Here is an 11,468-nt window from a genome sequence, read left to right on the forward strand (position 1 = left end):
CTGCCTCTGCCTCCCGAGTGCTGGGATTAAAGGCGTGCGCCACTACGCCCGGCTGGTTTTTTTCATTTTTTATTTTTTTACATCTGGGATGGAAAGAACTCACCATGTTCAATGGAGTCAGAACCCCCCAACAAGGTCTGGTGTGTTGGGCCCTGATCAGAGAACCCGCGCTCTTGCTCTGGACCAATCATGGAGCCGGAGGGCCGCTGGCCGCTTGGAGGTTACCATGGCTACTGGTCCCCCCTCCGTTGCAAACCTGGACCAATCACGACATTCCCATCTTTGATTGGTGGTTGCCATGGCTGCGGGCATTTAGCTTGGCAATATGGCGTCGGCGAGGCAGCGAAGGCCGCCGCTTTTTCTCTTCCAGGCTCTTCTGGGTTTCTGAGGCAGGCCGGCCCCGAGTATGGGCTCTCTGTCGCCGCTCAGCTTCCTGTGGGGACTCCTCCTGCTGCAGGGCGTCCTGAGGCCGCTGCGCGGGGACCCGGGTGTGTATGGCGGGGGTATGGCCTGCATGGCCCAGGCTGAGGGAATCTGGCTCTTAAAGGGCTAGACCCGGGGTTCCTAGGATCCCGGAAGCCAGGCCACTTAAAAAGCCAGCACACGCCCCCCAGGTACAGGTTCTGCACCCGTTAACCCCTCCCCGCACATCCTTCCTTCCCTCAGTTTTCATCCCACCTTTCATCCGGATGTCCAGCCCTGAGGTCCGCGCGACCCTGGTCGGAGGCAGCGAGGATGTCGCCGTGTCTCTGGCTCCGCTGCAGGTCGAGGACGGTAGGACTCTGGCTGTTCTTGGGAGCGTGGGTGCTGCCAACAGAAATGCTGTTCTCAGCAGAATAGGAGTGGGGCCGGCTGCAGACTCTGTGGACCGGCCCTGGATAAGGGAGCGCATGGGAGCACACGCCTTTAATTCCAGAACTGAGGTGGAAATTCGAATATGCAGCCAGCCTGGTTTGCATAATAAAATTTGTTTTGTCTTGTTTTTAAGGAAAATAAAAGATCAGCTAGCTCCCCTGAGAGTAGTTCTAAGAACAGCAATCTTTTTTGTCCCATTTGACAAATGGGATACCAGTCAGATGCAGCTTGTGTGTGTGTGGGGGGGGGGATTCCTACCCCAGGATACTCGACTCACCCTAGCTACCACACCCTAATTTCTCGCTTAGGAGTGTTACCAGTTCCTACCTGTGGCGGCCTCCACAATGAGACAGCGGATTGGAATGTGACTGTGAGCCCCCGAGAGGTAAGACAGCTTCTTTGCACCTGTAGAGGCCCCCTATTTAGGCTTCTTGCAGGCCTTCTATGGCTAAGAATGTGTGAGTATGACCTAATTAGGGCTTTTGTTGCTGCAAGGCAACGTCATGACCAAAAGGGGAGTTGAGGGGGAAAGGGTTTATTCAGCTTACACTTCCACATTGTGGCTCACCACTGAAGGAAGTCAGGACAGGACCTCCAACAGGGCAGGAACCTGGAGGCAGGAGCTGATGCAGAGGCCGTGGAGGGGTGCTGCTTACTGGCTTGCTCCCCATGGTTTGCTCAGCCTGCTTTCTCAGAGAACCCAGGAGTGGCTCTAATTAAGAAACTATCTTACAGCTGTGCGTGGTGGCGTACACCTTTAATCCCAGCACTCGGGAGGCAGAGGCAGGCAGATTTCTGAGTTCGAGGCCAGCCTGGTCTACAGAGTGAGTTCCAGGACAACCAGGGGGTAAAAAAAAACCCCGGTCTCAAAAAACCAAAAAAAAAAAAAAAAAAAAAAAAAGAAAAAAAAGAAAAGAAAGAAACTGTCTTACAGCTGGATGAAGCATTTTCTTAACTGAGGTTCCCTCCTTTCAACTAACTAGCTTATGTAGACTAGCCAGCACAGTGTGTGTGTGTGTGTGTGTGTGTGTGTGTGTGTTGCTGGGGATCAAACTCAGATCCTGTGTGCTTGTCACACTGTCAGCTCTCCAGTGTTCTTGTGATCCGACCCGCCCTGTTCCATAGTCAGTATTATCATGGAATTGTTGGCGTGTCACTGGAGACCCCCATCTCGTATAGAGTTCTTACTCTAGGTGTGTCTGGATGAATTACAGAATCTGTGAATTTGTGTGTGTGTCAGTGCAGGCTTGTAACCACAAAACTGGGGAGGCCGAGGCAGGAGGATCACAGAATCAAAGCCACTCTGGGCTGCATAGTGACACTGTTTCCGAAATAAATGAAAGAGAAGCTGGAGAGATGGCTCAGCGTTTGAGAGCACTGACTGCTCTTGGAGAGGGCCTGTTTTCAATTCCCAGCATGCATGTGGTAGCTCCCAACCATCTCTAACTCAATTCCCAGTCTATAACACATAGATGCCCAGTACCCGAGGGGGTCAGAAGAGGGCACTGGATCCCCTGGAACAGGAGTTATCGGTGGTTGTGAAGGTACCATGTGGGTGTTGGGAGCTGAACCCCGGGCCCTCTGTTAGCCACTGAGCCATCTCTCTAACCCTGTAAACACTGATCTTGCTCATCTCTGTGTTGGGGTCACTTATATCTTGAGGGATGAATGGATGTGCCTAGCTGACATAATGTGCGTTTGAGATATAAACAAACGCTATCTTAGGGATAGCAATTGTACCAGTCCAAAGCCATCCTGAGAACTGGGGTCTCTTCCCGTGTATGTGTGTGTGAGTGTAATCTCAAGCTCCTGGGAAGATTAAAAAAAAAAAAATCTTCCAAATGTTCTCGAGAAGCTGGACTCCCAAGCTGAGCTTTCTCAGTGTCCAAACATTGTTTGCTTTTGTGTTTAGGATGAAGAAATGCGGGAGGGGAGCCAGAGAAATGATTTAGCTGTTGCACATGTTGTTCTTGCAGAGGACCCAGGACTCAGTACTAGCACCCACAGCCTCTCAAAGCACTCTGTAACTTCATTCAGTTCCAGGGTCTCCAGCGCCCTCTTCTGGCCTTTGAGGGTGTTAGGCACACACGTGGTACACAGACATATACACAGGCTGAACACCCATGCACAGAATATAATACACACACACGGGGCTGGTGAGATGGCTCAGCGGGTTAAGAGCACCGACTGCTCTTCCAAAGGTCCCGAGTTCAAATCCCAGCAACCATATGGTGGCTCACAACCATCCGTAACAAGATCTGATGCCCTCTTCTGGAGTGTCTGAAGTCAGCTACAGTGTACTTACATATAATAAATAAATAAATCTTTAAAAAAAAAAAAAATAAACACACACACACACACACACACACACGCAAACAAGATTGGGAAGTGGGGTGGACAAGGTGGTGCATACCTTTAACCCCAGCACTCAGAAAACAGAGGCAGGTAGATCTCTGAGTTTAAGGTTAGCCTGGTTTATGTAGCAAGTTCAACGCCAACCAGATACACAGTCAGATCTGATCTCAAAAAAACCAAAACAACAACAACAACAAAAAAAACCCCCAAACCCAAGGAAATGGAGCTGGTAGACGGCTCAGGCGGCTCACAATCACCTGTCGCTCTAGCCCCAGGGCATGCAGTGTTCTCCTGGGGCCTCTGTTGGTACCTACACGCACTTAAAGAGAACATTTCTAAAAATGAGGTGCTAGGCTGGGAATATAGTTCAGTTGGTACAGTGCTTGCCCAGCATGTGTGTGAAGTCCTGAGTCAATCCCAACGTGAATGTGTACACATGAGTGCATGTACACACACACACACACACAATATGTAAGTAAATAGCAAAGGTAATAGGAGAAAGACAACAGAGCTTACATACCACAGTTTGCTTGAAACTGAAGCGAGCGCTGCCATCTTTATATGCAAGTCTCTTTTTGTGAAGTGCGTCATCTCGGCCATATACAGCTCTTTGGTAAAACAAAGCAAGGCTCACGTGCTGCACGTTTACAGTGTGTTCCATTTCGCTCCCTCAACTCGAAGTGGGTCACTTTAGAAGCACAGCTGTGTTTCCCTTCTAGAACACGCTGGAAGTGACCATAAGGTGGAAGAGGGGTCTAGACTGGTGCTCCGCAGGCGAGACGGCCTCGTTCTCAGAGCCCCCGTGCGTCGTGCAGACCCTGCTGGTTTCAGCCTCCCACAATGCATCCTGCTTAGCGCATCTGCTCATCCAGGTGGAGATTTATCCTAACACATCTGTAACCCACAACGTGTCAGGCAAGTGACTTCTACAGTCAAAACGTTTCTGTCAGCCACTATCTGAAGGTTGTGTAGTGTGTGCAGTGTATTAGACGTGACTCTGTTATCAGGATTTTTTTGTTTGTTTTTGTTTTTGTTTTTTTGATCTAGATCTCACTATGTAGACCAGGTTGAACTCACAGAGCTATGCCTTGCCTCTGGCTCCTGAGTTAATTTTTTGTTTTTAATTTGCGTGTGCGTGTGTGTGTGTGTGTGTGTGTGTGTGTGTGTGTGTGTGTGTGTGCTTGGGTGAGCATACAGGCATTATGTTTGTGCAGTACCTGAAGAGGCCAGAAGAGGGCGATAGATCCCCGTACCTGGAATTACATGTGTTAAGAGCCACTTTTTGAGTAATGTGACTTGAACCCAGGTCCTCTGCAAGAACAGCAAATGCCCTTATAACCACCACCAAGTCTTGTCTTCAGTCACCAGACTCAATTTTTGAGTCCCTCTTGCCTTCCTAAATGTACCGACACTCACATACACAGAGACACAGAATTCAAAACTGATTTGTAAGTATTTTCCTTAGGGGGGAAAAATATGCTTAAGTGTATTTAGGAGATGTCTGGAACACCCACCTGCAGATGGACTGTGGAGATTTAGAGCTTGCGAAGGTCTAACAGACCTAGTGTGACATCGGTTCAAACCAGGAAGAAGGAAGGACAGACAAGAGGTATTTGGTGAGCGCAGACACGCAGAAAGGAGCCTCTGTTGGCTCGTATAGCAGAGGAAGGCCTATCTCCAGTGCCTTCTGATGTCACATCGGTGTGGTTACACAGGCTGACCCCACGTCCTTACGTGGTCTGTTCTCTGGTCCTGGCTGCTGGTGCTGCTGCTCCTCCTCCTCCTCCTTCTCCTTCCTCCCTTCTCCTCCTCCCTTCTCCTTCTCCTTGTTCTTCTTTTCGTTTTATAGTTTTTCATGATAGGGTTTCTCTGTGCAGCCCTGGCCATCCTGGAACTTGCTCTGTAGACCAGGCTGGCCTCAGACTCGCAGAGATCTGCCTACCTCTGCCTCCCAAGTGCTAGAAATAAAAGTGTGTGCCACCATGCCCAGCTGGCCTCTGGCTTCTGTGTGTTGTGTAGGGTCTGTGAAGAGCTTTCTCAGTGGACGCTGTGGCTCGTGTCCTTCAAGGTAACTGACTGCACATGGGTCTGAGTTCCAGGACAGCAAGGTGTAAGGTGTATATAGCGAGTCCTCGAGTCAAAACCACCAGCACCACCACCAAAAACCAAGGAGAAGAGAAAACATCTGACTACTACACACATGTAGACACACACACACACATTCACACACACACACATTCACACAAGCACAAATCTTGATTCAGCCATTTTTTTTTTCAAATGTCAAACACGTGTTCATGCCTTGCGCAGCTGTTTTGTAGCTGAACTTTTCTCGACATGCGTACTTTTCAGAGAACATGACTGTCATTCCTAACCAAGTCTGTCAGCCCCTGGGTCCCTGCCCGTGCGACCTAACAGCCAAGGCCTGTGACATTCGATGCTGCTGTGACCAGGTAAGCTTTTCTTCTGTTTTCCAGGTTATCTGAGAACGTAGGGGGCTCCAGCTGTCACCCCCACTGGGTAGGTGACAACAGAGATTAGATTTCATCTTGCAAATCAGTTTTTTTTTTTTTGGTTGTTTTGTTTTGTTTTGTTTTTGAGATTGGGTCTCATGTAGTCCAAGCTGGCCTGGAAGACTCCATGTGGTGGGGAGTGGCTTTGAACTCTTGTTCCTCCTGTCTCTATCTCAGAGCTGCATATTGTGTTAAAATTGAGTATTTTCTCTTCTGGTGTTGTCTGTGTAGTTTGTGGAGGAAAGAGGGGAGTATGTCTTTGGATAAAATCACCTTAGGGAGAGCTATAGGTTGAGGGTGATTTTAATCTTATTTTAAAATTTTAACTACATTTATTTGTGTGTGTGAGTGAGTTTGTGTGTGTGTGTGTCTGTGTGTGTGTGTATGTCTGTGTGTGTTATGGAGGGTTATGCTACAGTACATATGTAGAGGTTCCTGGAATAAAACTCCAGTTACCAGGCTTGTTAGCAGACATCTTCCCACGCTGAGCCACACTGCCAGCCCTGGCTTGTTTATTTAGTAACAAGTCTCACTATGTAGTCTAGGCTGACCTCCAAGGTAAGGTAGACCTCCTGCCTCAGCTTTCCTGAGTGCCAGGATTGAAGGCACAAACCACCACACCTGGTTTATAATACATACCTTAAAATTACACAAATGATAGGCATGTTCGCTGGTACCCAGGGTCTTTCATTTTTTTCGGGAATATGGTCACATGTGGTTGAGTTTTGTTTGTTGTTGTTGCTTTTGTTCATCTGTTTTGAGAGTCTCTCTCTATAACCTTTGTTAGCCTACAACTTGCTGTGTAGCCCAGGCTGGCCTCAAACTCACCAAGATCTGCCTGTTTCTGTCTTCTGAGTGCTGGGATTGAAGGGCAGTTGTTAGTGCTTCAAGGCGGGTTTTGCTGGCTGCGTGCTTACCGTGGGTGTGGGGAACCTGGCACTCCCAATCCGGTTTCTGCTTCCCAAGTGCTAGACAGACAGACAGACCTATCCTATTGAACAAATCAACACAGAACCCTTCAGAGATACTTACTGTCTAATCTTGTTGTAAAATCTTGGGAGGTAAATACACCCGTGAACTTGACCACCACTGTACAGGGAGGCACGGGGGGGGGGGGGTGTTACAGGGCCACCTAAGCAAACTCGCAGGTCATCGGGCAGCCATTGGAGACCCTCAAAAACCAAAGCAACACAAACAAAAACGGCCGTAAGGGGCACCTGTCTGCAGAGGCCGTGAGGGGCGCCTGTCTGCAGAGGCCGTGAGGGGCACCTGTCTGCAGAGGCCGTGAGGGGCGCCTGTCGGCAGAGGCCGTGAGGGGCACCTGTCTGCAGAGGCTTTTTTGTCACGTGCTCCCATGTGTCACTGTGCTAGCAGTAGAGTTACATAATCAGGATGGCTCCAGCCAAGCTGAACCCGGCCATTACTAACTGCCCTCGAAGCTGGTTGTGTTGTCGACTGTGGTAGCTGCTCCTCTTGGGATTCCTAAGGTAGCACCGAGTGTGGTGCCACAGGCCCGCAAGTCTAGCCCTGGGAAGGAAAAGGCTCAGGTTTACTGAGGATCGTGTGGTAAATATTATTTGGGGGTTTCTACCCTACCTTGGATCATTTAGTTACCAAATAAAAGACAAAAAAACCCGCTTTATATTTATATTAAATCTTTTATTTTATTTTATTTTATTTTGGTTTTTTGAGACAGGGTTTCTCTGTGTAGTCTTGGCTGTCCTGGAACTCACTGTGTAGACCAGGCTGGCCTCGAACTCAGAAATCTGCCTGCCTCTGCCTCCCGAGTGCTGGGATTAAATGCGTGAGTCACTACACCCGGCTATATTAAGTCTTAAAGCAGTAGAGCTCGGCAGATATCTACCCTCTGTCTACTTCCGGTCAGTAATCCCGTGTTACAGCTTGCCATGTTCTGCCTGGACCACTCCTACTCCAGCAGGCTGCCGCTCACAGCTGTGCACTCATGATCGACCCAGCCCTTGGAGTCGTCCTTCTTCCTCCTCTCTCTTTCCCTCCCTCATGCTGCCTGCCTCAAACCCCAAGCCCAGGACCCAAATCCCCGCCTGCTTCTCTTCTGCCCAACCATAGGCTGTGGGCGTCTTTATTAACTAATCATGGAAAACTTGGGGAGGGCTTATACAACCAAAGCCGGTGTGTGTGCTTGTCTTGGAGCAGCCAGGTTTGGGGATACGGTCTTTAGCATACATAGCAGCACCAGACCAAGCCACTAAGGAGGCTCAGTGTGAACTGGAAGCTAGTCTGGTCTATGCAGTGAGACTCTCTGTCATATCAAAAGAGCAAGGCCGAGTGTGGTGGTGCACATAGATGCACACACACACACACATAGAAGCAAAACACGATGCACGTGAAAGAAATAAAAATAGTCGTAAAAGCAAAAAAACAAGATGGCTCAGCAGTTAAGAGCACTGGCTGCTCTTCTAGAGGTCCTGAGTTCAAGTCCCAGCGACCACATGGTGGCTCACAACCATCTGTAGCAAGATCTGACTCCCTCTTCTGGAGTTTCTGAAGACAGCTACAGTGTACTTACATTAAATAAATTAATAAACCAATAGGAAGCCCTGGTTTATGCACAGTCAGTTCATCAGAGCTACTCAGTGAGACCCTGTCTCAAAATCACAAACCAACCAAAAAGAAGTAGATAGCAGGGCATGATGGTGCTCCCCCTCTAGTCTTAGGACTCAGGAAGCAGAGGCAGGGGGATCTCTGTGAATCTGAGGCTAGTCTATTCTATAGAGTGAGTTCCAGCCCAGGAGACCTCGTCTCAAGCTAAGTGAGCAACCAAACATATGAAATATATTCTGTGTCAATGGCATCTTAAACAATCCCAATTTACGCTTTATGCACAATTTTAATCTTGTTTTTGAGGTACTGGGGGTTGAGTATGGGCCTCACACATCCTTGCCCCCACTGGGTAAGGGGCCCAGCCCTGCTCTGTTACTTTTTAAACATTTGAGACAGAGTCCCACCAAGTGAGTAGCCCAGGCTGGTCTCGAACTTTTGATCCTCACACCTCATCCTCCTGAGATCATAGCTCTCCAGCTCTGGGCCTGGTGTGATGACATTCCCACTGACGCTCCCTCCATTGCGGGCTGGAAGATTCTGACTGAACTTCTCACTGGGGAGCTAAGGGACTTTGTGATCATTCATGCAAGTGTAAGGAACGGAGTGTGTGTGTGTGTGAGTGTGTCTATTATGGAGGTTTGTATGTATATGATGGAGTATTTGTGTCTGTGTGAGAGTGTGTGAGTGTATGTGAGTGTGTGAGAGTGTGTTATGGAGGCTTGTATGTATATGGTGTAAGGTGTTTGTGTGCATGTGAGTGTGTGCGTGTTATGGAGGTTTGTATGTATATGATGTAGTGTATGTGTGTGAGAGTGTTATGGAGGCTTGTATGTATATGGTGTAGGGTGTGTGTGTGTTTGTGAGTATGTGTGTTATGGAGGTTTGTATGTATATGGTGTAGGGTGTGTGTTTGTGTGTATGTGTGTGTCAAGGAGGTTTTATGTATATGGTATGTGTGTTTGTATGTGTGTGTGAGTGAGTGTGTGTGTGTTATGGAGGTTTGTATGTATATGATGTAGTGTGTGTGTATGTGTGTGTGAGAGTGTGTGAGAGTGTGTGTTATGGAGGCTTGTATGTATATGGTGTAAGGTGTTTGTGTGCGTGTGAGTGTGTGTGTGTTATGGAGGTTTGTATGTATATGATGTAGTGTGTGTGTGTGTGTGTGTGTGTGAGAGAGTGTTATGGAGGTTTGTATGTATATGGTGTAGGGCGTGTGTGTGTGGTTGTATGTGTGTGTGTATGAGTGTGTGTGTTATGGAGGTTTGTATGTATATGGTGTAGGGCGTGTGTGTGTGTGTGTGTGTGTGTGTGTGTGTGAGATTGCTTGTGTGTGTGTACACACTGTGGAAGCCAGAGGATAATTAATCCTTAGGCACCATGCATCCTTTAAAATGTTTCTCTCTCACTGAACCTGCAGCCGGCTGGGTGGGCTCGGCAGGCTGTCTGGTGGGCCCCAGGGATTGCCCTTCCTCAGTCTCCCCAGCAGTCACAGGCCACGACCGCAGGCCTTTCTATGTAGGTTCTCCAAGTGGAACTCAGGTCCTCCTGCTCGCGGCCCACGCATTTTACCGACTGAGCCCTCTCCACAGCTCCGAGGAGCTCTTCTCGCACCGCCAAGCACAGGGGGAGGAGACTGAGATGCCCCTGCTTTCTCATCTACTGGGTCGCACGCTGGTGGCCTCGGAGTGCATGTCGTCACGTTAGCTGGGAGCCGTGCCCAGCCTCGCAGTGCGAGCTTGGGTGCCCTCGTTACCCTTTTTATCTCTTTTCCAGGACTGTCAGCCGGAACTAAGAGAGCTGTTCCAATGGTCCTGCTTCTCCGGCGTGTTTGGAGGGCACGTCAGCCCTCCGTCCCACCATCACTGTGCAGTCGGCACTACACACCAGACTCCTGACTGGTTTCCCTTCCTGTGTGTGCAGTCGCCACCCTCCACCTCGCCGTTCCTGGGTCACTTCTACCACGGTGCCACGTGAGTACCTGGTGCTGCCTAGGAGGGGCCTGCCCCCCAGGGACGCCAGGTCTCCTTTTACTGGGTCCTTGACTTGGTTCACCATTTTCTCTCGGTACCATAAAGAAGCCCACAGTAGGTTCCAGCACTTAGCAGTGACTTTCCAGCATGGGGGAAGGAGCCAAGAGCCCCAGGGATTTGAACTTTCTGTGTTGTATAGTCCTGTGTCATTGAAACCTTTGTAACTATGATCTTCTAAATTAAAAAGAAAAATGAAGAGCTAGGGTTAGTGCCGTATCCCTGCAACCCCAGCAGTCAGCAGGCTGAGACAGGATCAGGAATTCAAGGTCATCCTTGGCTACACAGAGAGTTTGCAGTCAGCCTGGGCTACATGAGACCCTATCTCAAAGCAAACAAACAAACAAACAAACAAAAAACAGCTGAAGTGTTACTGGTCTTCTTTGTTTTTTATTGTCCTCAGGTGGGTCTTGGACCTGTGTTCAGGCTAAGCAGGCCTCCTGCGGGCCCACTGATCATGTCTCCCACTGATCATGTCTCCCACTGATCATGTCTCCTGGTCTCCCAGTTCCCCCAGACATTCCCCCGGCTTTGAAGCCCATTTGCACTTCGACCTAAGAGACTTCGCTGACGCCAGTTACAAACAAGGAGATCCCATTTTGACCACGGAGGGGTATTTTACCATCCCTCAGGTAACACCTTCCATTTGAGCACTCGGATTTAACTAGCATTGCCTCTGAGGATCTCCCTCTAAGCGGCTTATTTTCCCTCTTGTGAGTTAATAGTCTCTAGACTGAAAAGACTCCTTCTCAACTCTTCTCTTTGCTAAGTCGAATTGGGAACGTGTGTGATGAGGCGGGAGAGTCTCTGTGTGGGCTCCTGAGGCTGTGGTCAGTCTCCGGTTCATTCCCTGTCAGTGTTTTATGCTTTTGCTGTGCTGGGGTTTGTGTATAACCTTGCGTATGCCAATCAAGGCTTCTCCACTCTCAGCCCCAGCCCTTTCTAAGAAGCTCTGAATATGTGGTGGAGTATAACACTAAGAATGTTAAAACATAGCCAGGCAGTGGTGGTGCACGCCTTTAATCCCAGCACTTGGGAGGCAGAAGCAGGCAGATTTCTGAGTTCGAGGCCAGCCTGGTCTACAGAGTGAGTTCCAGGACAGCCAGGACTGCACAGACAAACCCTGTCTAAACAA

At 49.1% G+C, this 11,468-nt stretch overlaps 1 protein-coding gene across 1 annotated transcript in view; it reads left to right on the top strand.

Annotated features, from left to right (window-relative positions):
• The first annotated feature begins 306 nt into the window (after positions 1-306).
• Tctn2 (tectonic family member 2) overlaps positions 307-11,468 on the top strand; it is a 28,234-nt gene continuing 17,072 nt past the window's right edge. The window contains exons 1-7 of the mRNA XM_021186903.1: positions 307-488; positions 667-774; positions 1,164-1,240; positions 3,930-4,125; positions 5,563-5,663; positions 10,080-10,276; positions 10,842-10,965. Of these exons, the coding sequence (XP_021042562.1) occupies positions 407-488; positions 667-774; positions 1,164-1,240; positions 3,930-4,125; positions 5,563-5,663; positions 10,080-10,276; positions 10,842-10,965 (885 nt within the window). The 5' untranslated portion in view covers positions 307-406. The remainder of the gene's footprint in view (positions 489-666; positions 775-1,163; positions 1,241-3,929; positions 4,126-5,562; positions 5,664-10,079; positions 10,277-10,841; positions 10,966-11,468) is intronic.

Source organism: Mus pahari, chromosome 23, assembly GCF_900095145.1.
Source record: "Mus pahari chromosome 23, PAHARI_EIJ_v1.1, whole genome shotgun sequence".
NCBI lineage: Eukaryota > Metazoa > Chordata > Mammalia > Rodentia > Muridae > Mus > Mus pahari.